A 24,143-nucleotide genomic window follows, 5' to 3' on the forward strand; every position below is an offset into this window, starting at 1 on the left:
TGTAATTTTTTACTGAACTCTCCAATAAATGATTTGCAAACTAAAATTATTGAGCCAGTAACGTCCAAAAATTGCAAACACGACTGGGTCTGTGTTTGACTTTGTGTGCTCTAATGCATCCACATTTTCAGAAGCTGCCTGCTATTATATGCACTTCATGCTAAGCACGAGCACATTAGTTACCGTTGGGTCAGTGTGCTGACCGCATGCAGTAACAACGCACTGACCAAAAACATAGTCATTTGAACTCAGCTCATGGATGAGTCTCTACCAAAAAACTTAGATGTCTAGTGCACAGCGTGTTGCACACTCACTTACATCAGTGTGCGTGCTTTACATTTTTGAACAGGAACAGCCCGCAGACTTAAAAAATGGTTAACATCTTTTAATTATTCAATTTCCAGCACAAATATCCTTAGTTTCAACTCTCAAAACATATGCTGAGACTCCCAATGTTTGTTAATTTAGGACTGCAAGGAGCCAGACTTCATAACGATCAGAATAGAGACTCATGACAACGGATGATTTCCAAACGTTAAGGCCGTTCTCAATTGTTAATTTCTTTATGAAGTCAAAAGTATTTTTATGAATGCTGTCATCCAAAGCATTCATAGAGAAAGACCTGTAAAACAATGGAAGACAAAGGCTTGTTACATTTGGCTTCTTTTGTAAACTTTATGCCAAATCTGTAAAATTATATATTTTCTACATTCAGATCTATCATTCTTTTTGTCTTATACTATCTTTACTTTACACACTCTTGAGGGGGGCTTTTGTAAATGAAGCTTATCAATTTTATAATGAAAAGTTTTTATAAAATGAAAAGTTTAATTCAACAATTCCATGGTCTCCTTTGGATGCTAGTCAATGGAAACATTATATTCATAGCCAGAGGGTAAAAAACTGTCATTGCCATGTCCACGACACAAGACACCACAGTGAAAGTGACTCTAATCTGCCACTATTTATTGTGAGGGGAGCAAAAGTTTTTGGTTCCCAGGAGCAACCATTATAAGTGGTCTGACTGTGCTGGTCAGTAGAAGTAATAACTGTTCCGCCACAACTTTAACACTTACCTCTCCAGTTTCAAGAACCTCTGGAAACACATATATAAATTACCTATACAGAGGAAAAAGGGAGCAACCACTTTCAAAGGTTTCTCTGCTTCAGACAGTCCCTACTTGTTAGAAAGGATCTGACGACGATAAACTAATCACAAAGTTCCCGCGTGCTGGGACCCCCCAGCGATTAGCTGTAATCTGTGAGGAAACCTGGGATAAAGTGGTCAGTAAGGCTACTTTCACACTGGCGTTTTTTGCAATATGTCGCAATGCGTCGTTTATGGCAAAAAACGCATCCTGCAAAGTTGTTTGCAGGATGCGTTTTTGCCCCATAGATTAACATTAGCGACGCATTGCGACACATTGCCACACGTAGCAACCGTCGTGCGACGGTTGCGCCGTGTTGTGGCGGACCGCCGGGAGCAAAAAACGTTAAATGTAACTTTTTTTGCTGCCGACGGACCGCTTTTTCCAACCGCACATACGCGGCCGGAACTGCGCCCCCACCTCCCCGCACCTCACAATGGGGCAGCGGATGCATCCGTTGCACCCGTTGTGCGGCGCATCAAACGCTAGCGTCGGAATCTCGGCCCGACACATTGCGACGCTAGTGTGAAAGTAGCCTAAAGGCCCCTTCACATTTAGCGACGCTGCAGCGATACCGACAACGATCCGGATCGCTGCAGCGTCGCTGTTTGGTCGCTGGAGAGCTGTCACACAGACCGCTCTCCAGCGACCAACGATGCCGGTAACCAGGGTAAACATCGGGTAACTAAGCGCAGGGCCGCGCTTAGTAACCCGATGTTTACCCTGGTTACCATGCTAAAAGTAAAAAAAAACAAACACTAGATACTTACCTACAGCCGTCTGTCCTCCAGCGCTGCGCTCTGCTTCTCTGCTCTCCTCCTGTACTGTCTGGGAGCCGGAAAGCAGAGCGGTGACGTCACCGCTCTGCTTTCCGGCTCACAGCCAGTACAGGAGGAGTGCAGAGCGCAGCGCTGGAGGACAGACAGCGGTAGGTAAGTATCTAGTGTTTGTTTTTTTTTTACTTTTAGCATGGTAACCAGGGTAAACATCGGGTTACTAAGCGCGGCCCTGCGCTTAGTTACCCGATGTTTACCCTGGTTACCAGTGAAGACATCGCTGGATCGGTGTCACACACGCCGATCCAGCGATGTCTCCAGGGAGTCCAGCGACGAAATAAAGTTCTGGACTTTATTCAGCGACCAACGATCTCCCAGCAGGGGCCTGATCGTTGGTCGCTGTCACACATAACGATTTCATTAACGATATCGTTGCTACGTCACAAATAGCAACGATATCGTTAACAATATCGTTATGTGTGAAGGTACCTTAACTCTGCAGTGCCACCACAGCTGCAATAAACAATACACAGTGCCCATTTACCTCAGTGGGCTGTGCAACTCAGGAAGATGTCCCTCAGAGAAAAATATACTAATAATTATTGTTCTGCCCATCTTAATGTGCAGAGAGTTAATTATCATGTTATTCAAGTTGTGGCCACTGGAGGTCATCAGTTGCCTACTTTTTATGTTGTTTACCAACCTTTCCCTTCTAAGAGCAATGTCTTATAGGTTAGTTCCGCCCACATTCTTCTTGTGAAGACAAGCTTCAGTAGCCATTTTTCCTCAGATCTGCAGAGAGGCACACGTGCTCCTGTCTCGCTTACTTTCTTACCCCTGTCCTAACGGATCTCGGTACGTTTATAAAGGTTTAATGCATCTTATGTTTGTGTTAGTATTTAAGCCTTATGCAGCTCCTATAGTCAGATATAGTTAGGCAGATGTGCTTTGCAGCTTGCAGTTAGATTAATGTGTACTCTGCATTTAGATAGATGCATTCTTTTATAGAATAGGGCAGTGCTGTTAGAATTACTGTGTAATGCACTCTGTATAATTCTTGCTGTTATATCCCAGTTATTTATGTGATTGCACCCTGTATGTGCATATACTGAAATGCTGTTATTCTTTACAGTTTTTCACCAGTCATCCACTATGATCAGTCATCCACTATGATCAGTCATCCACTATGATCAGTCATCCACTATGATTATTCACTGAACATCCACTTTGTACATCAACATCATTCACTATTCGATCATCTACTATGAATACTGTCCACCATTGTTGTTCAACGTTATAGTTTTGGTTATCATCACCCTAATAAATAAGACTTAAGCATCAACACAGTCTGTTTACTGGGATGTGGATGAAGGTTTAGCCATATGTTGGAATCCACACAGCATCCTATGTGGAGGAAGACAGAGCAGTGAAAAAACGAGACCGCCAGTCGCAGGCGGTGATTGTAAAGTAAGAACAGATTAGCTGCCTTCAGTGAAACTGATAGCCGGTCGCAGGCTGCAGTTGTTCAGACTGTACGGAACCGCTAACACCCACACTGCTCCGCATTCGGGTATCACAGCAGCCGCCATACAGCCGCGGGACTATACTGCAGCCCGCCAAGAGGAGCTACATCATTCCCGCCACGCGGAAGCTCACCGCACCTAGACTCAGTTTCCCGCCAAAACACTCAGCAGTACGCAGCTAAGCGCACAATGTCTCGAAACAGCACATCCTCACTCAAGACGAGGTCACGAGCAACTCTAACAGGTCATCATTAGCAGAGCTGGCTGCTGTCGCTCGTGCTGAAGCTGAAGCAGCCAAAGCGAGGTCCTCCTTTGCCGAGAAAGAAATGCATCTAAAGCTGAGACAAGCAGAGCATGAGGCAGAAAAGGTACGTTTGCAGGCAGAACAAACTGCACGCCTGCAAGCCGAAAATGCACGTTTGCAGGCCGAAACCGCACGTTTGCGGGCAGAGCAAGAAGCAGAAGGTGCGCGCCTGCAAGTGTCTCTAGAAAGACTTATGGTAGACAAAGAGGCAGCAGCTGCAATAGCTAAGGCAGAGTACTTGGAAGCCATGAAGGATCCTGATTATGAGAGACGCAGCAACGTTCTTGGAACAGATCTAGAGCAGCAAGATCCAGCTCAGCGCGTCGCAGAGTACGTTCATCGACACTCCAGCATGGACAACACCTTCGACAGACTACAACGATCAGCCTACGCCGATTATCATCGATCCAACCCCGAACTTCACTACTACAAACAAGAAGACGTCCAACACAGAGGAGTCGACCACAGCTACCGTTCCACTGAGAAGAAGGTACAGCTCCCACCTCACCTTAAAGAGACATCTTCTTCACCAGAAAGGTAATATGCAGACTGTCCGAAGCCAAGAGCGTCTCACAGGTATGGTGACGCACCACACACTAGACATAGCTATAACTTACCGGCTCGTACCAACACTGATCAAGCCACCATAGACTTGGCAAAGTTCTTTGCCCACCGAGAACTGGTAACAAAAGGACTTGTAAAGTTCACTGACAAAGCCGAAAACTACAGGTCGTGGCGAGCTTCGTTCCAGAACGCCATTCAGGGACTGGACCTTTCTAGTAGTGAGGAGTTAGATCTCCTGGTAAAGTGGCTTGGAACTGAATCGGTCGAGCATGCTAAAAGACTAAGAGACATTAACATAGAATACCCACACATAGGTTTACGTAAAGTGTGGGAAAGACTTGACGAATGCTATGGGTCCGTAGAAGTAATAGAGAATGCTTTATTCAAAAGAATTGATGATTTCCCTAAGATAGGGCCCAAGGGTTATCAAAGACTTAGAGAATTGAGTGATTTATTGATAGAGTTACAGGTCGCCCAGAAGGAAGGTCACTTGGCTGGATTGGCATTCTTAGACACTGCTAGGGGTGTCAATCCAATAGTACAAAAACTTCCTTACAATCTTCAAGAAAGGTGGATTATACATGGTTCACGGTATAAACAAATTCATAACGTACCATTCCCTCCTTTTGCTGTATTTGTTGAGTTTGTCACCCAGCCAGCCAAGATCAGAAATGACCCTAGTTTTGATTTCACTCTGTCATGTTCCACTACCCCTGGTGTCAAACCCAGTAAGACACCCGTGGCAGTCCATAAAACTGATATTGATTCCACAGGTCCTCCACACAAGACAACTAAGCCCCCTACGGAAGAGAGCAAACCTCAGGATGTCAGTAAGCAGTGTCCTCTACACAGGAAACCACATCCTCTACTAAAGTGCAGAGCCTTCAGGGAGAAGACTTTAGAGGATCGCAAAGGTTTCCTCAAGGAAAACAACATCTGCTTCAAATGCTGTGCTACGACCTCTCACTTCGCCAGGAACTGTGGAGCTAGCGTGAAATGTGCAGAATGCAGCAGCACGGATCACAATACAGCGTTGCATCCTGGACCACCTCCAGGAGTGTTGTCACAAGCAGAGGAGCACGATGAGAAACAGAAGAACACCGACGAAGACACCCCTGCGGTCACCTCTCAATGTACGGAGATCTGTAAGGGACTCAAGGGAGGAAGATCCTGCTCAAAAATCTGCCTTGTCCGAGTCTATCCAACAGGCCACAGAGACAAAGCGCTCAAGATATATGCAATCCTAGATGACCAAAGTAATAGGTCTTTAGCCAGGTCCATCTTCTTTGACAACTTCAGCATTGTAGGCCCCAGTTCTCCCTACTCCCTTAGGACATGTTCAGGTACCGTCGAGACGGCGGGGAGGAAAGCAACCGGATACAAAGTGGAGTCCATGGATGGCCAGACCTGTCTGTCACTACCGACCATCCTGGAGTGCAACCAGATTCCTGACAACAGGTCTGAGATACCTTCACCAAAGGTGGCAACGTATCACCCCCACCTGAAGCGTATAGCCCACCTGATACCTAAGTTGGAACCAGAAGCGCCAATAGCTTTACTTCTGGGAAGAGATATACTACGAGTCCATAAGACTAGAGAATATATCAACGGCTCACTGAATGCTCCATATGCGCAGAGGCAAGACCTTGGATGGGTCATTGTAGGAGATGTCTGTCTAGGAGGAGCACACAAGCCGGTCTCAGTCAACAGTATGCTTACCAGCACACTAGAAAATGGACGTCCATCTCTCTTCCAGCCGTGTCACAATAGTCTGCTGGTAAAGGAACTACCGAGCAGCACTCCTCTACCTTGCCCTTTCTCAGTTCCTATCAACGAAGACCACGCCTGTGAAGGTGAACAAGATCACATAGGATGTACAGTCTTCCACAGGACGAAGGAAGACAACAAGGTAGCGATGTCTATAGAAGACAAGATATTCCTGGACATCATGGACGAACAAATAGTCAAGGATACGGCGAATAGTTGGGTCGCACCTCTACCATTTCGACCTCAGAGGAGACGCCTACCCAACAACAAGGAATTGGTCTACAGCAGATTCATCTCCCTAAGACACAAGCTTCAGAAGTCACCTGAGATGAAGGAACATTTCTTTACCTTCATGGGAAAGATATTCCAGAACAACCACGCAGTGATTGCACCTGCACTTCGACACGGAGAGGAGTGTTGGTACCTGCCCATCTTCGGAGTGTACCATCCTAAGAAGCCAGGTCAAATTAGAGTGGTATTCGACTCAAGTGCCAAATGCAAAGACGTGTCATTGAATGATGTCTTACTGTCGGGCCCAGACCTCAACAACAGACTTCTGGAAGTATTACTCTGTTTCCGTAGAGATTCAGTGGCATTTATGGCCGACATACAACAGATGTTCCACTGTTTTCTCGTCAAAGAGGAACACAGAAACTACCTGAGGTTCTTCTGGTACCGTGACAACGATCCGGACGAAGACATCGCAGAGTACCGGATGCGGGTACACATCTTTGGGAACAGTCCTTCCCCAGCGGTCGCAATCTACGGCCTCCGACATTCTGCCAAAAAGGGTGAAGAAGAGTATGGCTCGGACGTCAGGTCCTTTGTGGAAAAGGATTTTTATGTGGATGACTGTTTGAAGTCCACACCGACAAGTGAGGCCGCAATCAGTCTACTAAAGAGGACTCGTGACATGCTCGCTCAGTCTAACCTAAGGTTACACAAGATTTCTTCCAATAGCCGAGAGTTGATGGAAGCCTTTCCCTCTGAAGACTATTCCAGCGATCTAAAGGATTTAGACCTCAGCATCGACCCCCTTCCTATGCAGCGGAGCCTTGGATTGCTGTGGGACCTGAAGACAGATACCTTCACCTTTCAGATCAGCAAGGATGAGAAACCCTTCATGCGCAGAGGAGTTCTTTCCTTCGTGAATAGTTTATACGACCCCTTGGGGTTCGTAGCTCCAGTAACCATCCAAGGAAAGCTGATGCTCAGGGACTTCACCCAAGACACTACTGATTGGGATGATCCACTTCCAGCGGGAAAGGCTGACCTGTGGGCAGAGTGGAGGAAGTCTCTTGAAGCCCTGACCAACCTTCGTGTGAAACGACCGTATGCTCCTGTGCCATCCACAGAGGTCAAAATGCAAACACTTTGTATTTTCTGTGATGCATCAGTCAAAGCGATTGCAGCAGTAGCGTATCTCAAATCCACAGATGTAAGCGGACAATGCCATATCGGGTTCGTTATGAGCCGGACGAAATTGGCGCCACTTCGTGAACACACGATACCCAGACTGGAACTCTGTGCTGCTGTCCTCGCAGTTGAGTTGGCCGAGCTGGTCTCGGATGCGATGGGCCTGAAGATCGGGGATGCAGAGTTCTACACCGATAGCAAGGTGGTACTGGGGTACATCTGTAACGAGACACGATGCTTCTATGTCTACGTCAGCAACCGGGTACTTCGGGTAAGAAGATCCACCGACCCTAATCAGTGGCACTACGTACCTACTCATCACAATCCTGCGGACCACGCGACTAGATCCGTTGCACCCAGTCATCTGAAGGACACTTCATGGTTCACAGGTCCTACCTCTTTGTACTGTTCGATGTCCCACATCAGCAGGCCTGAAACTTTCGAACTAGTGGGTCCAGACACAGACGAAGAGATCCGACCTCAAGTGTCTGCTCTACATACAGAGATTTCAAGCTACCACCTCGAATCTCACCGCTTAAGCAGGTTCTCCACATGGAAGTCACTTGTTCGAGCTATAGCTTGTCTATTTCATGTAACCCAGTCCTACAAGATAGCACTTTCTAGTGATTCTGGAGATCCATCCATCCTTACTCCTGCAATGTTACTCACACAGAAAACCTGTGTCCCGAAAGCTCCACTCGGAGAATTCAATGACAAAGACCTCTACAGACGACAATGGAGGCAAGTACAAAGCGTGTCCAACGTCTTCTGGAATAGATGGAGGAAACAGTATCTCTCCACTCTGCAAAGCAGGACAAAGTGGCAGAAAGACCGCCCAAACATTCAATCTGGCGATGTTGTACTCGTCAAAGACAGTCAGTCACATCGGATCGAGTGGCCACTCGGCCTAGTCATTAAGACCCTGCCCAGTAAAGATGGGAAAGTGCGGAAAGTAGAGGTCAGAGTGTGCAAGCTTGGAGAAAACAAACTGTTCCTCGGACCCGTTACCGAGCTTGTATTATTATTTTCCCCAAAAGAACCTAATTGTGGCATCTGTTGACGCCAAGCGGGGAGTGTTCTGCCCATCTTAATGTGCAGAGAGTTAATTATCATGTTATTCAAGTTGTGGCCACTGGAGGTCATCAGTTGCCTACTTTTTATGTTGTTTGCCAACCTTTCCCTCCTAAGAGCAATGTCTTATGGGTTAGTTCCGCCCACATTCTTCTTGTGAAGACAAGCTTCAGTAGCCATTTTTCCTCAGATCTGCAGAGAGGCACACGTGCTCCTGTCTCGCTTACTTTCTTACCCCTGTCCTAACGGATCTCGGTACGTTTATAAAGGTTTAATGCATCTTATGTTTGTGTTAGTATTTAAGCCTTATGCAGCTCCTATAGTCAGATATAGTTAGGCAGATGTGCTTTGCAGCTTGCAGTTAGATTAATGTGTACTCTGCATTTAGATAGATGCATTCTTTTATAGAATAGGGCAGTGCTGTTAGAATTACTGTGTAATGCACTCTGTATAATTCTTGCTGTTATGTCCCAGTTATTTATGTGATTGCACCCTGTATGTGCATATACTGAAATGCTGTTATTCTTTACAGTTTTTCACCAGTCATCCACTATGATCAGTCATCCACTATGATCAGTCATCCACTATGATTATTCACTGAACATCCACTTTGTACATCAACATCATTCACTATTCGATCATCTACTATGAATACTGTCCACCATTGTTGTTCAACGTTATAGTTTTGGTTATCATCACCCTAATAAATAAGACTTAAGCATCAACACAGTCTGTTTACTGGGATGTGGATGAAGGTTTAGCCGTATGTTGGAATCCACACAGCATCCTACGTGGAGGAAGACAGAACAATTATAATAATAATTAATAATTTTTTCTATTTATATAGCGCCAACATATTCCGCAGCACTTTACAGTTAAGCGGGGACATGTACAAACAATAAATTCGGTACGAGTTAAGACAATTTAAACAGTGATATTAGGAGTGAGGTCCCTGCTCGCAAGCTTACAATCTACAAGGAAATGGGGGGACACAATAGGTGAAAAGTGCTTGTTATTTCAGGTCTGGCAATTATAATAAATAGGGATTTTCATACAAAGCTGCATGATCCGGTCATCAGCCCGTGTGTTTAAGTGCAATAGTCAAGTATCAAGTGCAGTTATCATGTGTTGGAGGGTGTGGAGACACATGAATAGTAGGGTGCAGATTCAGAGTAATATTTGGAAGGAGGGAACAGGGCAAAGTTAGTTTACTGAGTAGTTGATGTGGTAGGCTTGTTTGAAGAGATGGGTTTTACTATACTCAGTACATTCAATTTCCACTCTGGCCAAGAGATGAGGATCCTGAACAGGGGACTCCCCTTTATTATCTCAGAAATCGTTAATATGATGTATGAAAATAACCAAATAATCTCTGGCACTTTACAGACAAGGAGTGTCCCAGTCCCAGTGTGTTGTAGGGTGTGAGGTGCATCACACTCACTTGCAAACCGCAGGTCTCCGCTGTCTTCAGGCTTCTATCCTCAGGAGCCGCCGCACGCAATGCATGGGACACAAAGTTCTTTGCAACTGTCAAACTGTTACTAAAAAATCCAAGTTGATCAGGTGGGTTCAGATGGAGTAACGCACAAAAATTCACACTTCCTTCCACCTAGCACAACTTCTCTTCTGTTCTGCCACACGTTCATTCTGGACTTCCCCAAAGCCTGCTGACTCCATCAGTCTCAGGGATTTGTTTTCCACTCCAGCAGTGCACCCGGGACCGGCCACCTGGTCCCTATGAAACTCCATCTCCATAGACCTCGTGATGTCGGAAGATCAGGCCCTCACTATGGTAAGAGGTCTGGGCCCTAGGCTTCACACATTGTTGGAATGTGCGACAGTGATCTCCATTTGGCCGCCCACTGTCTTGAGCGTTTGGCCCATGCTGCCCCTAGCAACCCACTACCTCACCTGAACCCGAATTCTCCACACTTCACTGGATCACACAACTCCCTCCAACCAGGAAGCTCCCCTCTTCTAATCAGCAATAGTGCCCTCCCACTGGGCTTATCCTGAACTTAGCCATTTCCTATCTACATTCTAACCTGTTCTATATCTTATGCTGTCTTAAGCTTATCCTTATGTAATGTTCACATTGTGCTGTAACACTTTATATACTGTACCTTACCATAATACATTATATCACATTACATTAGACACATGTTACTTTCACATATAAAACCACAATACGGTATTCACATAGAGTGTCTTCAGGGGCAGAAACAGAGTAAGACAGTCCACATCCTTACAATGCACACATGGACTCCTGTTGTGGATTCTGTTTTTGGGCTCCCTCTGGTGGTTACAGATGGTACTGGGTGACTTGTGTTTCCTGCGGTCTCTGGTGTCCACCTGTTCTATCAGGAGATGGGAGTTTCCTATTTAACCTGGCTTTCTTGTCATTTCCTCGCCGGCTATCAATGTAATCAGTGTGTCTTGTTACCTCTGCTTCCCGCTTCTGTAATCTTCAGGACAAGCTAAGTTTTTGATTTTCCTGTTCCACGTTTTGCTTAATTTTTGTCTTAGTCCAGCTTGCAGATATGTGATTCCTTTTTGCTGGTTGCTCTAGTGGGCTGATATTACTCCTCATGTTCCATGAGTTGGCACATGAGTTCAAGTAATTTCAGGATGGTTTTTTTGTAGGATTTTTCGCTGACCGCGCAGATCACTTTTGTATCCTCTGCTATCTAGCTTTAGCGGGCCTCATTTTGCTGAATCTGTTTTCATAACTACGTATGTGCTTTCCTCTCATTTCACCGTCATTACATGTGGGGGGCTGCTATTTCTGTGGGGTGTTTCTCTGGAGGCAAGAGAGGTCTGTGTTTCTTCTAATAGGGGAAGTTAGTCCTTCGGCTGGCGCGAGACGTCTAGGAATCATCGTAAGCACGTTCCCCGGCTACAGCTAGTTGTGTGTTAGGTTCAGGATCGCGGTCAGCTCAGTTTCCATCACCCTAGAGCTTGTTTTGTTTTTTGTGCTTGTCCTTTTGTGATCCCCTGCCATTGGGATCATGACAGTATAGCCGGCCAAAAAGTGGTAATCGTATTGGATGAAGTAGGAGGAAAAGTAGTCTGAGGAAGTTTTTTTTTTTTTTTTTTTTCTTCCCCTCAGAGTTTGCTGCCTAGCCTTGATTGCAGCCTGGCTGCGTCTTACCTCCTCTTAATCCTTGAATGGCTCTGACCTCAGCTGTTTATCATGGACGTCCAGAGTTTGGCTTCCAGCCTGAATAATCTTGCTGCTAAGGTTCAAAATATACAAGATTTTGTTGTACATGCTCCTATGTCTGAACCTAGAATTCCTATCCCAGAGTTTTTTTCTGGAGATAGATCTAGTTTTCTGAATTTTAGGAACAATTGCAAGTTGTTTCTTTCTTTGAAATCTCGCTCCTCTGGAGACCCTGCTCAGCAAGTCAAAATTGTTATATCTTTCCTGCGGGGTGACCCTCAGAATTGGGCATTTGCATTGGCACCAGGGGATCCTGCGTTGCTCAATGTGGATGCGTTTTTTCTGGCATTGGGTTTGCTCTATGAGGAACCTAACCTAGAGATTCAGGCTGAAAAAGCTTTATTGGCTCTCTCTCAGGGGCAAGATGAAGCAGAAATATATTGTCAGAAATTTCGGAAATGGTCGGTGCTTACTCAGTGGAATGAGTGCGCCCTGGCTGCAAGATTCAGAGATGGCCTTTCTGAGGCCATTAAGGATATTATGGTGGGGTTCCCTGCGCCTACAGGTCTGAATGAGTCTATGACTATGGCTATTCAGATTGATCGGCGTTTACGGGAGCGCAAACCTGTGCACCATTTGGCTGTGTCTTCTGAACAGGCACCTGAGACAATGCAATGTAATAGAATTCAGTCCAGAAGTGAACGGCAAAACTATAGGCGGAAAAATGGGTTGTGTTTTTATTGTGGTGATTCAGCTCATGTTATATCAGCATGCTCTAAACGCACAAAAAAGGTTGATAAGTCTGTTGCCATTAGTACTTTACAGTCTAAGTTCATTCTGTCTGTGACTCTGATTTGTTCATTATCAGCCATTTCCGTCGATGCCTATGTGGATTCAGGCGCTGCCCTGAGTCTTATGGATTGGTCATTTGCCAACCGCTGTGGGTTTAGTCTGGAGCCTCTGGAAGTCCCTATTCCTTTGAAAGGAATTGACTCTACACCTTTGGCTATGAACAAACCTCAGTACTGGACACAAGTGACCATGCGTATGACTCCCGTTCATCAGGAGGTGATTCGCTTCCTGGTACTGTATAATTTACATGATGTCTTAGTGCTTGGTCTGCCATGGTTACAAACTCATAACCCAGTCTTGGACTGGAAAACGATGTCTGTGTTAAGCTGGGGATGTCAGGGGGTTCATGATGATGCATCTCCGATTTCTATCGCTTCATCTACTCCTTCTGAGGTTCCGGTATTTTTGTCTGATTATCGGGAGGTTTTTGAGGAGCCTAAGCTCAGTTCGCTTCCTCCTCACAGGGATTGCGATTGTGCTATAGATTTGATTCCTGGCATTAAATTTCCTAAAGGACGTTTGTTCAATCTGTCAGTGCCAGAGCATACTGCTATGCGGGATTATGTTAAGGAGTCCTTGGAAAAGGGACATATCCGTCCATCTTCGTCCCCTTTGGGAGCAGGTTTTTTTTTCGTGGCCAAAAAAGATGGTTCCTTGAGGCCTTGTATAGATTACCGTCTTTTGAATAAGATTACAGTCAAATATCAGTATCCTTTGCCATTGTTTACTGATTTGTTCGCTCGCATTAAGGGGGCTAAATGGTTCACTAAGATTGATCTTCGGGGTGCGTATAATCTTGTGCGGATAAAGCAGGGTGATGAGTGGAAAACCGCATTTAATACGCCTGAGGGCCATTTTGAGTATTTGGTGATGCCTTTTGGACTTTCTAATGCTCCTTCTGTCTTCCAGTCCTTTATGCACGATATTTTCCGTGAATATCTGGATAAATTTATGATTGTGTATTTGGATGATGTTTTGGTTTTTTCTGATGACTGGGAGTCCCATGTTCAGCAGGTCAGGAAGGTGTTTCAGGTCCTGCGGGCCAATTCTTTGTTTGTAAAAGGTTCAAAGTGTCTCTTTGGAGTCCAGAAGATTTCTTTTTTGGGGTATATTTTTTCCCCTTCTACTATTGAGATGGATCCCGTCAAGGTTCAGGCTATTTGTGACTGGACGCAGCCTACATCTCTTAAGAGTCTACAGAAGTTCTTGGGCTTTGCTAATTTTTATCGTCGTTTCATAACTAATTTTTCTAGTGTTGTTAAGCCTTTGACGGATTTGACTAAGAAGGGTGCTGATGTTGCTGATTGGTCTCCTGCGGCTGTGGAGGCCTTTCAGGAACTTAAGCGCCGGTTTTCTTCTGCTCCTGTGTTGCGTCAGCCAGATGTTTCGCTTCCTTTTCAGGTTGAGGTTCATGCTTCCGAGATTGGAGCGGAGGCGGTTTTGTCGCAGAGAAGCTCCGATTGCTCAGTGATGAAGCCATGTGCGTTCTTTTCTAGAAAGTTTTCGCCCACTGAGCGGAATTATGATGTTGGTAATCGGGAGCTTTTGGCCATGAAGTGGGCATTTGAGGAGTGGCGTCATTGGCTTGAGGGTGCTAGACATCGTGTGATGGTCTTGACTGATCACAAAAATCTGATTTACCTTGAGTCTGCCAAGCGTCTGAATCCTAGACAGGCTCGTTGGTCACTGTTTTTCTCCCGTTTCGATTTTGTGGTTTCATACCTGCCAGGTTCAAAGAATGTGAAGGCGGATGCTCTTTCTAGGAGTTTTTTGCCTGACTCCCCTGGAAATTCTGAGCCCACTGGTATCCTTAGGGATGGGGTGATTTTGTCGGCTGTCTCCCCAGACTTGCGACGTGCTTTGCAGGAGTTTCAGGCGGATAAACCTGATCATTGTCCGCCTGAAAGACTGTTTGTTCCGGATAATTGGACCAGTAGAGTCATCTCCGAGGTCCATTCTTCTGCGTTGGCAGGTCATCCTGGAATATTTGGTACTAGAGACTTGGTGGCCAGGTCTTTTTGGTGGCCTTCCTTGTCGAGGGATGTGCGTTCTTTTGTGCAGTCTTGTGAAGTTTGCGCTCGGGCTAAGCCTTGCTGTTCTCGGGCCAGTGGATTGTTGTCACCTTTGCCTATCCCGAAGAGGCCTTGGACGCACATTTCCATGGACTTTATTTCGGATCTCCCTGTCTCTCAAAAAATGTCCGTCATCTGGGTTGTGTGTGACCGCTTTTCTAAGATGGTTCATCTGGTACCCTTGCCTAAGTTACCTTCCTCCTCTGAGTTGGTCCCTCTGTTTTTTCAGAACGTGGTTCGTTTGCATGGGATTCCGGAGAACATCGTTTCTGACAGGGGATCCCAGTTTGTGTCTAGATTTTGGCGGACGTTCTGTGCTAAGATGGGCATTGATTTGTCCTTTTCGTCTGCATTCCATCCTCAGACGAATGGCCAGACGGAACGAACTAATCAGACCTTGGAAACTTATTTAAGGTGTTTTGTTTCTGCTGATCAAGATGACTGGGTTACCTTTTTGCCGCTTGCCGAATTTGCCCTTAATAATCGGGCTAGTTCTGCTACCTTGGTTTCTCCTTTCTTTTGTAATTCGGGGTTTCATCCTCGTTTTTCCTCTGGTCAGGTGGAGCCTTCTGATTGTCCTGGAGTGGACATGGTGGTGGATAGGTTGCATCAGATTTGGAGTCATGTGGTGGACAATTTGAAGTTGTCCCACGAGAGGGCTCAGCAGTTTGCTAATCGCCATCGCCGCGTGGGTCCTCGACTTCGTGTTGGGGACTTGGTGTGGTTGTCTTCTCGTTTTGTTCCTATGAAGGTCTCTTCTCCTAAGTTCAAGCCTCGGTTCATCGGTCCCTATAGGATCTTGGAAATTCTTAACCCTGTGTCGTTTCGTTTGGATCTCCCGGCATCGTTTGCTATTCATAATGTGTTCCATCGGTCGTTGTTGCGGAAGTATGAGGTACCTGTTGTTCCTTCGCTTGAACCTCCTGCTCCGGTGCTGGTGGAGGGAGAATTGGAGTATGTTGTGGAGAAGATCTTGGATTCTCGTGTTTCCAGACGGAAACTTCAATATTTGGTCAAGTGGAAGGGTTATGGTCAGGAGGATAATTCTTGGGTGGTTGCCTCCGATGTTCATGCTGCTGATTTGGTCCGTGCATTTCATAGGGCTCATCCTGGTCACCCTGGTGGTTCTCGTGAGGGTTCGGTGACCCCTCCTCAAGGGGGGGGGTACTGTTGTGGATTCTGTTTTTGGGCTCCCTCTGGTGGTTACAGATGGTACTGGGTGACTTGTGTTTTTTGCGGTCTCTGGTGTCCACCTGTTCTATCAGGATATGGGAGTTTCCTATTTAACCTGGCTTTCTTGTCATTTCCTCGCCGGCTATCAATGTAATCAGTGTGTCTTGTTACCTCTGCTTCCCGCTTCTGTAATCTTCAGGACAAGCTAAGTTTTTGATTTTCCTGTTCCACGTTTTGCTTAATTTTTGTCTTAGTCCAGCTTGCAGATATGTGATTCCTTTTTGCTGGTTGCTCTAGTGGGCTGATATTACTCCTCATGTTCCATGAGTTGGCACATGAGTTCAAGTAATTTCAGGATGGTTTTTTTGTAGGATTTTTCGCTGACCGCGCAGATCACTTTTGTATCCTCTGCTATCTAGCTTTAGCGGGCCTCATTTTGCTGAATCTGTTTTCATAACTACGTATGTGCTTTCCTCTCATTTCACCGTCATTACATGTGGGGGGCTGCTATTTCTGTGGGGTGTTTCTCTGGAGGCAAGAGAGGTCTGTGTTTCTTCTAATAGGGGAAGTTAGTCCTTCGGCTGGCGCGAGACGTCTAGGAATCATCGTAGGCACGTTCCCCGGCTACAGCTAGTTGTGTGTTAGGTTCAGGATCACGGTCAGCTCAGTTTCCATCACGATAGAGCTTGTTTTGTTTTTTGTGCTTGTCCTTTTGTGATCCCCTGCCATTGGGATCATGACAGACTCCATACAGGGGCTGGCAGGCAAATTTTATCAGGGAGAACGGGGCAAGCGTAAAGCAATGGCATAGGAGTACAAGTCTATCAATAGTGTGTTTACCTCTGGTTGCTTCATAAAGGTAAAATAGGTTTAAGGTTTCAAAAAGATTCAAGATGACGAGATGATGGAAGTGCGTGTAATACGTTGAGCTGTCAGTAACAGTGTGATCCTTTACTAGTGCAGTGGTCACTGATATAATAACGCTTTAACTAGTGTCTTAGACTTGGAAAATCAGCATCTCAAATATAAATCTAGGTAGCTGAGTATTGTGTGAATTGACCACAGAATGGACTCAATGCATCAGACTCTATAGAGAAGCCTCTCCTTCAAGGTTCTGACACTTACAATATAGATTCGGTAACAAAGCCAAACTTAAAGAGAACCTATCATCAGGTATGGCCGATATGAGATACAGCCACCACCTTTGAGCCCTGATATACAGCAATCTATAATGCTGTATATATGCCCCCAACCGATCTGATAGAGGAGAAAAATAGCTTTTATTATACTCACCTGCGGGGATGTCTGGTCCATGGAGTGTCAATGTTCTTGGTCCGCCACCTCCCATCTTCTTACGATCGCCATTCTCCTTCTTGCTTCATGTGGATAACGCATCCCTACCTCATCTACACAGTCTCCCCAGCATTTTACTCCTGTGTGATCTTACTTCTCTGCCTTGTTGAGGGTAGAGCAAAGTACTGCAGCGCACAAGTGTTGGGATAGGTCAAAGAGCCTTGGCGTATGCGCACTGCAGTACTTTGCTCTGGCCAAGAACATTGCCAGCCCTTGGACCGGACTGCCCTGTCGGTAAGCATAATAAAAGCTCTTTTTCTTGTTTTGCAGGTTGGGTTTACATAGAGCATTATAGAACACTATACAGCTGTGTAAAAAAAGTGTTTGCCCCCTTCCTGATTTCCTAATCTGTTGTCACACATAAATGTTTTAGATCACCAATTAAATTTAAATATTAGATAAAGATAACACACAAGCACAAAATGCAGTTTTTAAATGAAAGTCTTTATTATTAAAGGAAAAAGAAATCCAAACTCATAGGGCCCTGTATGAAAAAGTGATTGCCACATAAATTAACTGTGGTTTTTCTGCATCACTCGGGGATTTGTAGATGATGTTATCACCTTCATTTTGGAAGATCCTCATTGTCACCGGGTATTGCAGTGAAAAACTTTTCTTTGCTTGATATGAGTGAGGCACGGATTTTACTAAAGGCTCTCCTGCGTTTTGCCACCTCCACAGAACAGTCTTCAAATAATAGGACTTTCATCCCTCTCAAAATCACTGGCCGGGAACATCTTCTATTCGATCGCATTATGTCAAGCTTATCATTATAGTTTGGGAATTTCATGATTACTTGACGTGGTCTTAATAATCGGCCATCAGAATCTTGGTTGTGAGATTGTAGATCTAGCCCAACTCTGTGAGCCCTTTCAATCCTACAACTGTGATTAACCCCTTAGTGACAGAGCCAATTTGGTACTTAATGACCGAGCCAATTTTTACAATTCTGACCACTGTCACTTTATGAGGTTATAACTCTGGAACGCTTCAACGGATCCCGCTGATTCTGAGATTTTTTTTTGTGAGATATTGTACTTCATGTTAGTGGTAACATTTCTTTGATATTACTTGCGATTATTTATGAAAAAAATGGAAATATGGCGAAAATTTTTAAAATTTTGCAATTTTCAAACTTTGTATTTTTATGCCCTTAAATCAGAGAGATATGTCATGAAAAATAGTTAATAAATAACATTTCCCACATGTCTACTTTACATCAGCACAATTTTGGAAACAAAATTTTTTTTTGTTAGGGAGTTATAAGGGTTAAAAGTTGACCAGCAACTTCTCATTTTTACAACACCATTTTTTTTAGGGACCACATCACATTTGAAGTCATTTTGAGGGGTCTATATGATAGAAAATAACGAAGTGTGACACCATTCTAAAAACTACACCCCTCAAGGTTCTCAAAACCACATTCAAGAAGTTTATTAACCCTTTACGTGCTTCACAGGAACTGAAACAATGTGGAAGGAAAAAATGAACATTTAACTTTTTTTTGCAAACATCTTAATTCAGAACCATTTTTTTTATTTTCACATGTGTAAAAACAGAAATGTAACCATAAATTTTGTTATGCAATTTCTCCTGAATACGCCAATACCCCATATGTGGGGGTAAACCACTTTTTGGGCGCACCGCAGAACTTTTTCAATGCAGAATTGGCTGGAATTGAGATCGGACGCCATGTCACGTTTAGAGAGCCCCTGATGTGCCTAAACAGTGGAAACTCCCCACAAGTGACACCATTTTGGAAACTAGACCCCTTAAGGAACTTATCTAGATGTGTGGTGAGCACTTTGAACCCCCAAGTGCTTCACAGAAGTTTATAACGTAGAGCCGTGAAAAAAAAAATCGCATTTTTTCTACAAAAATGATTTTTTTGCCCCCAAATTTTTATTTTCACAAGGGTAACAGGAGAAATTAGACCACAAATGTTGTTGTGCGATTTCTCCTGAGTACGTCGATACCCAATATGTGGGGGTAAACCACTGTTTGGGCGCACCGCAGAGCTTGGAAGAGAAGGAGTGCCGTTTTACTTTTTCAATGTAGAATTGTCTGGAATTGAGATCGGACGCCATGTCGCGTTTGGAGAGCCCCTGATGTGCCTAAACAGTAGAAATCCCTCACAAGTGACCCCATTTTGGAAACTAGACCCCCCATGGAACTTATCTAGATGTGTGGTGAGAACTTTGAATGCCCAAGTGCTTCACAGAAGTTTATAATGCAGAGTCGTGAAAATAAAAAATATTTTTTTTCCACAAAAAAGATTTTTTTAGCCCCCAAGTTTTTATTTTCACAAGGGTAACAAGAGAAATTGGACCCCAAAAGTTGTTGTCCAATTTGTCCTGAGTATGCTGGTACCCCATATGTGGGGGTAAACCACTGTTTGGGCGCACGGCAGAGCTCGGAAGGAAGGAGCGCCGTTTTGGAATGCAGACTTTGATAGAATGGTCTGCGGGCGTTATGTTGCGTTTGCAGAGCCCCTGATGTACCTAACCAGTAGAAACCCTCCACAAGTGACCCCATTTTGGAAACTAGACCCCCCCAAGGAACTTATCTAGATGTGTGGGGAGAACTTTGAATGCCCAAGTGCTTCACTGAAGTTTAGAATGCAGAGTCGTGAAAACAAAAAATATTTTTTTTTCCACAAAAAATATATTGTAGCCCCCAAGTTTTTATTTTCACAAGGGTAACAGGAGAAATTGGACTGCAATAGTTGTTGTCCAATTTATCCCGAGTACGCTAATGCGCCATATGTGGAAGTAAACCACTGTTTGGGCGCACGGCAGAGCTCGGAAGGGAAGGAGCGCCGTTTTGGAATGCAGACTTTGATAGAATGGTCTGTGGGCGATATGTTGCGATTGCAGAGCCCCTGTTGTACCTAAACAGTAGTAACCCCCCACAAGTGACCCCATTTTGGAAACTAGACCCCCCAAGGAACTTATCTAGATGTGTGGTGAGAACTTTGAATGCCAAAGTGCTTCACAGAAGTTTAGAATGCAGAGTCGTGAAAATAAAAAATATTTTTTTCCACAAAAAAGATATTGTAGCCCTCAAGTTTTTATTTTCACAAGGGTAACAGGAGAAATTGGACCACTAAAGTTGTTGTTCAATTTATCCTGAGTATGCTGATGCCCCATATGTGGGGGTAAACCACTGTTTGGGCGCACGGCAGAGCTCGGAAGGGAAGGAACGCCGTTTTGGAATGCAGACTTAGATAGAATGGCCTGTGGGCGTTATGTTGCGTTTGCAGAGCCCCTGATGTACCTAAACAGTAGTAACCCCCCACAAGTGACCCCGTTTTGGAAACTAGACCCCCCAAGAAACTTATATAGATGTGCGGTGAGAACTTTGAATGCCCAAGTGCTTCACAGAAGTTTAGAATGCAGAGTCGTGAAAATAAAAAATATTTTTTTCCACAAAAAAGATATTGTAGCCCTCAAGTTTTTATTTTCACAAGGGTAACAGGAGAAATTGGACCACTAAAGTTGTTGTCCAATTTATCCTGAGTATGCTGATGCCCCATATGTGGGGGTAAACCACTGTTTGGGCGCACGGCAGAGCTCGGAAGGGAAGGAACGCCGTTTTGGAATGCAGACTTAGATAGAATGGCCTGTGGGCGTTATGTTGCGTTTGCAGAACCCCTGATGTACCTAAACAGTAGTAACCCCCCACAAGTGGGTTTGTAGCCCCCAAGTTTTTATTTTCACAAGGGTAACAGGAGAAATTGAACCCCAGATCTTGTTTTCCAATTTATCCCGAGTACACTGATGCCCCATATGTGGGGGTAACCCACTGTTTGGGCGTACGGCAGGGCTCAGAAGGGAGGGAGCACCATTTGACTTTTTGAGCGCAAAATTGGCTGCCGTGTTTGGAGACCCTCTGATGTACCTAAACAGTGGAAACCCCCCAATTCTAGCTCCAACCCTAACCCCAACACACCCCTAACCCTAATCCCAACCTGATCCATAATCCTAATCACTAACCCTAATGATAATCACAACCCTTACCCCAAAACAACCCTAATGTCAACCCTAACCATAACCCTAATCAAAACACTAAATCCAACACACCCCTAATCCTAATCTCAACCCTAACCTCAAACCTAACCCTAATCCCAATACACCCTGTTATGAATAGGTAATTCAGAACCACAATGGACCTTGAAGTTCAGAGCACACAAAGTGACCTGACAATAAGCAAAAAACATAGGACGAGCTCTGAGACGTGGGAACTCTGCTGACCGCAATCCCTAATCCTATCACACCCCACTAGAGGTAGCCGTGGATTGCGCCTAACGCTCCCTATGCAACTCGGCACAGCCTGAGAAACTAGCTAGGCCTGAAGATAGAAAAATAAGCCTACCTTGCCTCAGAGAAATTCCCCAAAGGAAGAGGCAGCCCCCCCACATATAATGACTGTGAGTTAAGATGAAAATACAAACACAGAGATGAAATAGATTTAGCAAAGCGAGGCCCGACTAACTGAATAGACCGAGGATAGGAAAGATAGCTTTGCGGTCAACACAAAAACCTACAAACAACCACGCAGAGGGGCAAAAAGACCCTCCGCACCGACTAACGGTACGGAGGTGCTCCCTCTGCGTCTCAGAGCTTCCAGCAAGCAAGAAAAACAAATTAAAGCAAGCTGGACAGAAAATATAGCAACAAAAGTAACACAAGCAGAACTTAGCTTATGCTGAGCAGACAGGCCACAGGAACGATCCAGGAGGAAGCAAGACCAATACTAGAACATTGACTGGAGGCCAGGATCAAAGCACTAGGTCGAGTTAAATAGAGCAGCACCTAACGACTTAACCTCATCACCTGAGGAAGGAAACTCAGAAGCCGCAGTACCACTTGTGACCACAGGAGGGAGCTTGATCACAGAATTCACAACAGTACCCCCCCTTGAGGAGGGGTCACCGAACCCTCACCAGAGCCCCCAGGCTGACCAGGATGAGCCATATGAAAGGCACGAACAAGATCGGCAGCATGGACATCAGAGGCAAAGACCCAGGAATTATCTTCCTGACCATAACCCTTCCACTTAACCAGATACTGGAGTTTCCATCTCAACACGAGAATCCAAAATCTTCTCCACTATATACTCCAACTCCCCCTCCACCAAAACCGGGGCAGGAGGATCAACAGATGAAAACATAGGTGCCACGTATCTCCGCAACAATGACCTATGGAATACGTTATGGATGGAAAAAGAATCTGGAAGGGTCAAACGAAAAGACACAGGATTAAGAACCTCAGAAATCCTATACGGACCAATGAAACGAGGCTTAAACTTAGGAGAGGAAACCTTCATAGGAATATAACGAGATGACAACCAAACCAAATCCCCAACACGAAGTCGGGGACCCACACAGCATCTGCGATTAGCGAAACGTTGAGCCTTCTCCTGGGACACGGTCAAATTGTCCACTACATGAGTCCAAATCCGCTGCAACCTGTCCACCACAGTATCCACACCAGGACAGTCCGAAGACTCCTGCCCTGAAGAGAAACGAGGATGGAACCCAGAATTGCAGAAAAACGGCGAAACCAAAGTAGCCGAGCTGGCCCGATTATTAAGGGCGAACTCAGCCAACGGCAAAAAGGACGCCCAATCATCCTGATCAGCAGAAACAAAACATCTCAGATATGTTTCCAAGGTCTGATTGGTTCGTTCAGTTTGGCCATTTGTCTGAGGATGGAAAGGCGAGGAAAAAGACAAATCAATGCCCATCCTAGCACAAAATGCTCGCCAAAACCTCGAAACAAACTGGGAACCTCTGTCAGAAACGATGTTCTCTGGAATGCCATGTAAACGAACCACATGCTGGAAGAACAACGGCACCAAATCAGAGGAGGAAGGCAATTTAGACAAGGGTACCAAATGGACCATCTTAGAGTAACGATCACAAACTACCCAAATGACCGACATTTTTTGAGAGACGGGGAGATCTGAAATAAAATCCATAGAGATATGTGTCCAAGGCCTCTTCGGGACCGGCAAGGGCAAAAGCAACCCACTGGCACGAGAACAGCAGGGCTTAACCCGAGCACAAATCCCACAGGACTGCACAAAAGAACGCACATCCCGCGACAGAGACGGCCACCAAAAGGATCTAGCCACTAAATCTCTGGTACCAAAGATTCCAGGATGACCAGCCAACACCGAACAATGAACCTCAGAGATAACTTTATTCGTCCACCTATCAGGGACAAACAGTTTCTCCGCTGGGCAACGATCAGTTTTATTAGCCTGAAATTTTTGCAGCACCCACCGCAAATCAGGGGAGATGGCAGACACAATTACTCCCTCTTTGAGAATACCCACCGGCTCAGGCAAACCCGGAGAGTCGGGCACAAAACTCCTAGACAGGGCATCCGCCTTCACATTTTTAGAGCCCGGAAGGTACGAAACCACAAAGTCAAAACGGGAGAAAAACAGCGACCAACGAGCCTGTCTAGGATTCAACCGTTTGGCAGACTCGAGATAAGTCAAGTTCTTGTGATCAGTCAAGACCACCACGCGATGCTTAGCTCCTTCAAGCCAATGACGCCACTCCTCGAATGCCCACTTCATGGCCAGCAACTCTTGATTGCCAACATCATAATTTCGCTCAGCAGGCGAAAACTTCCTGGAAAAGAAGGCGCATGGCTTCATCACCGAGCAATCAGAACTTCTCTGCGACAAAACAGCCCCCGCTCCAATTTCAAAAGCATCAACCTCGACCTGGAACGGAAGCTGTTATGTTTGCTAATGACAGGTGTTATGAAGGCAATCCAGAAACACAGTGTGCTTAGCGATCAGAGCGCACACAGTGATCTGACAAATACCCAAAAATACAAGAACGAGCTCTGAGACGTGGAAACTCTGTAGACTGCACACCTGATCCTATCCTAAACACAACTAAAAGCGTCTGTGGATTGCGCCTAACAACTACCTAGGCAAC

The 24,143-nt window shown here is 45.2% G+C and overlaps 1 protein-coding gene across 1 annotated transcript in view; it reads right to left on the bottom strand.

Annotated features, from left to right (window-relative positions):
• Nucleotides 1–370: 370 nt before the first annotated feature.
• LOC138681438 (uncharacterized) overlaps nucleotides 371–24,143 on the bottom strand; it is a 63,404-nt gene continuing 39,631 nt past the window's right edge. Inside the window, exon 4 of the mRNA XM_069768943.1 lies at nucleotides 371–622. Coding sequence (XP_069625044.1) covers nucleotides 460–622 — 163 coding nt within the window. The 3' untranslated portion in view covers nucleotides 371–459. The remainder of the gene's footprint in view (nucleotides 623–24,143) is intronic.

The sequence above is a fragment of the Ranitomeya imitator genome, chromosome 5, assembly GCF_032444005.1.
Source record: "Ranitomeya imitator isolate aRanImi1 chromosome 5, aRanImi1.pri, whole genome shotgun sequence".
Classification (NCBI taxonomy): Eukaryota; Metazoa; Chordata; class Amphibia; order Anura; family Dendrobatidae; genus Ranitomeya; species Ranitomeya imitator.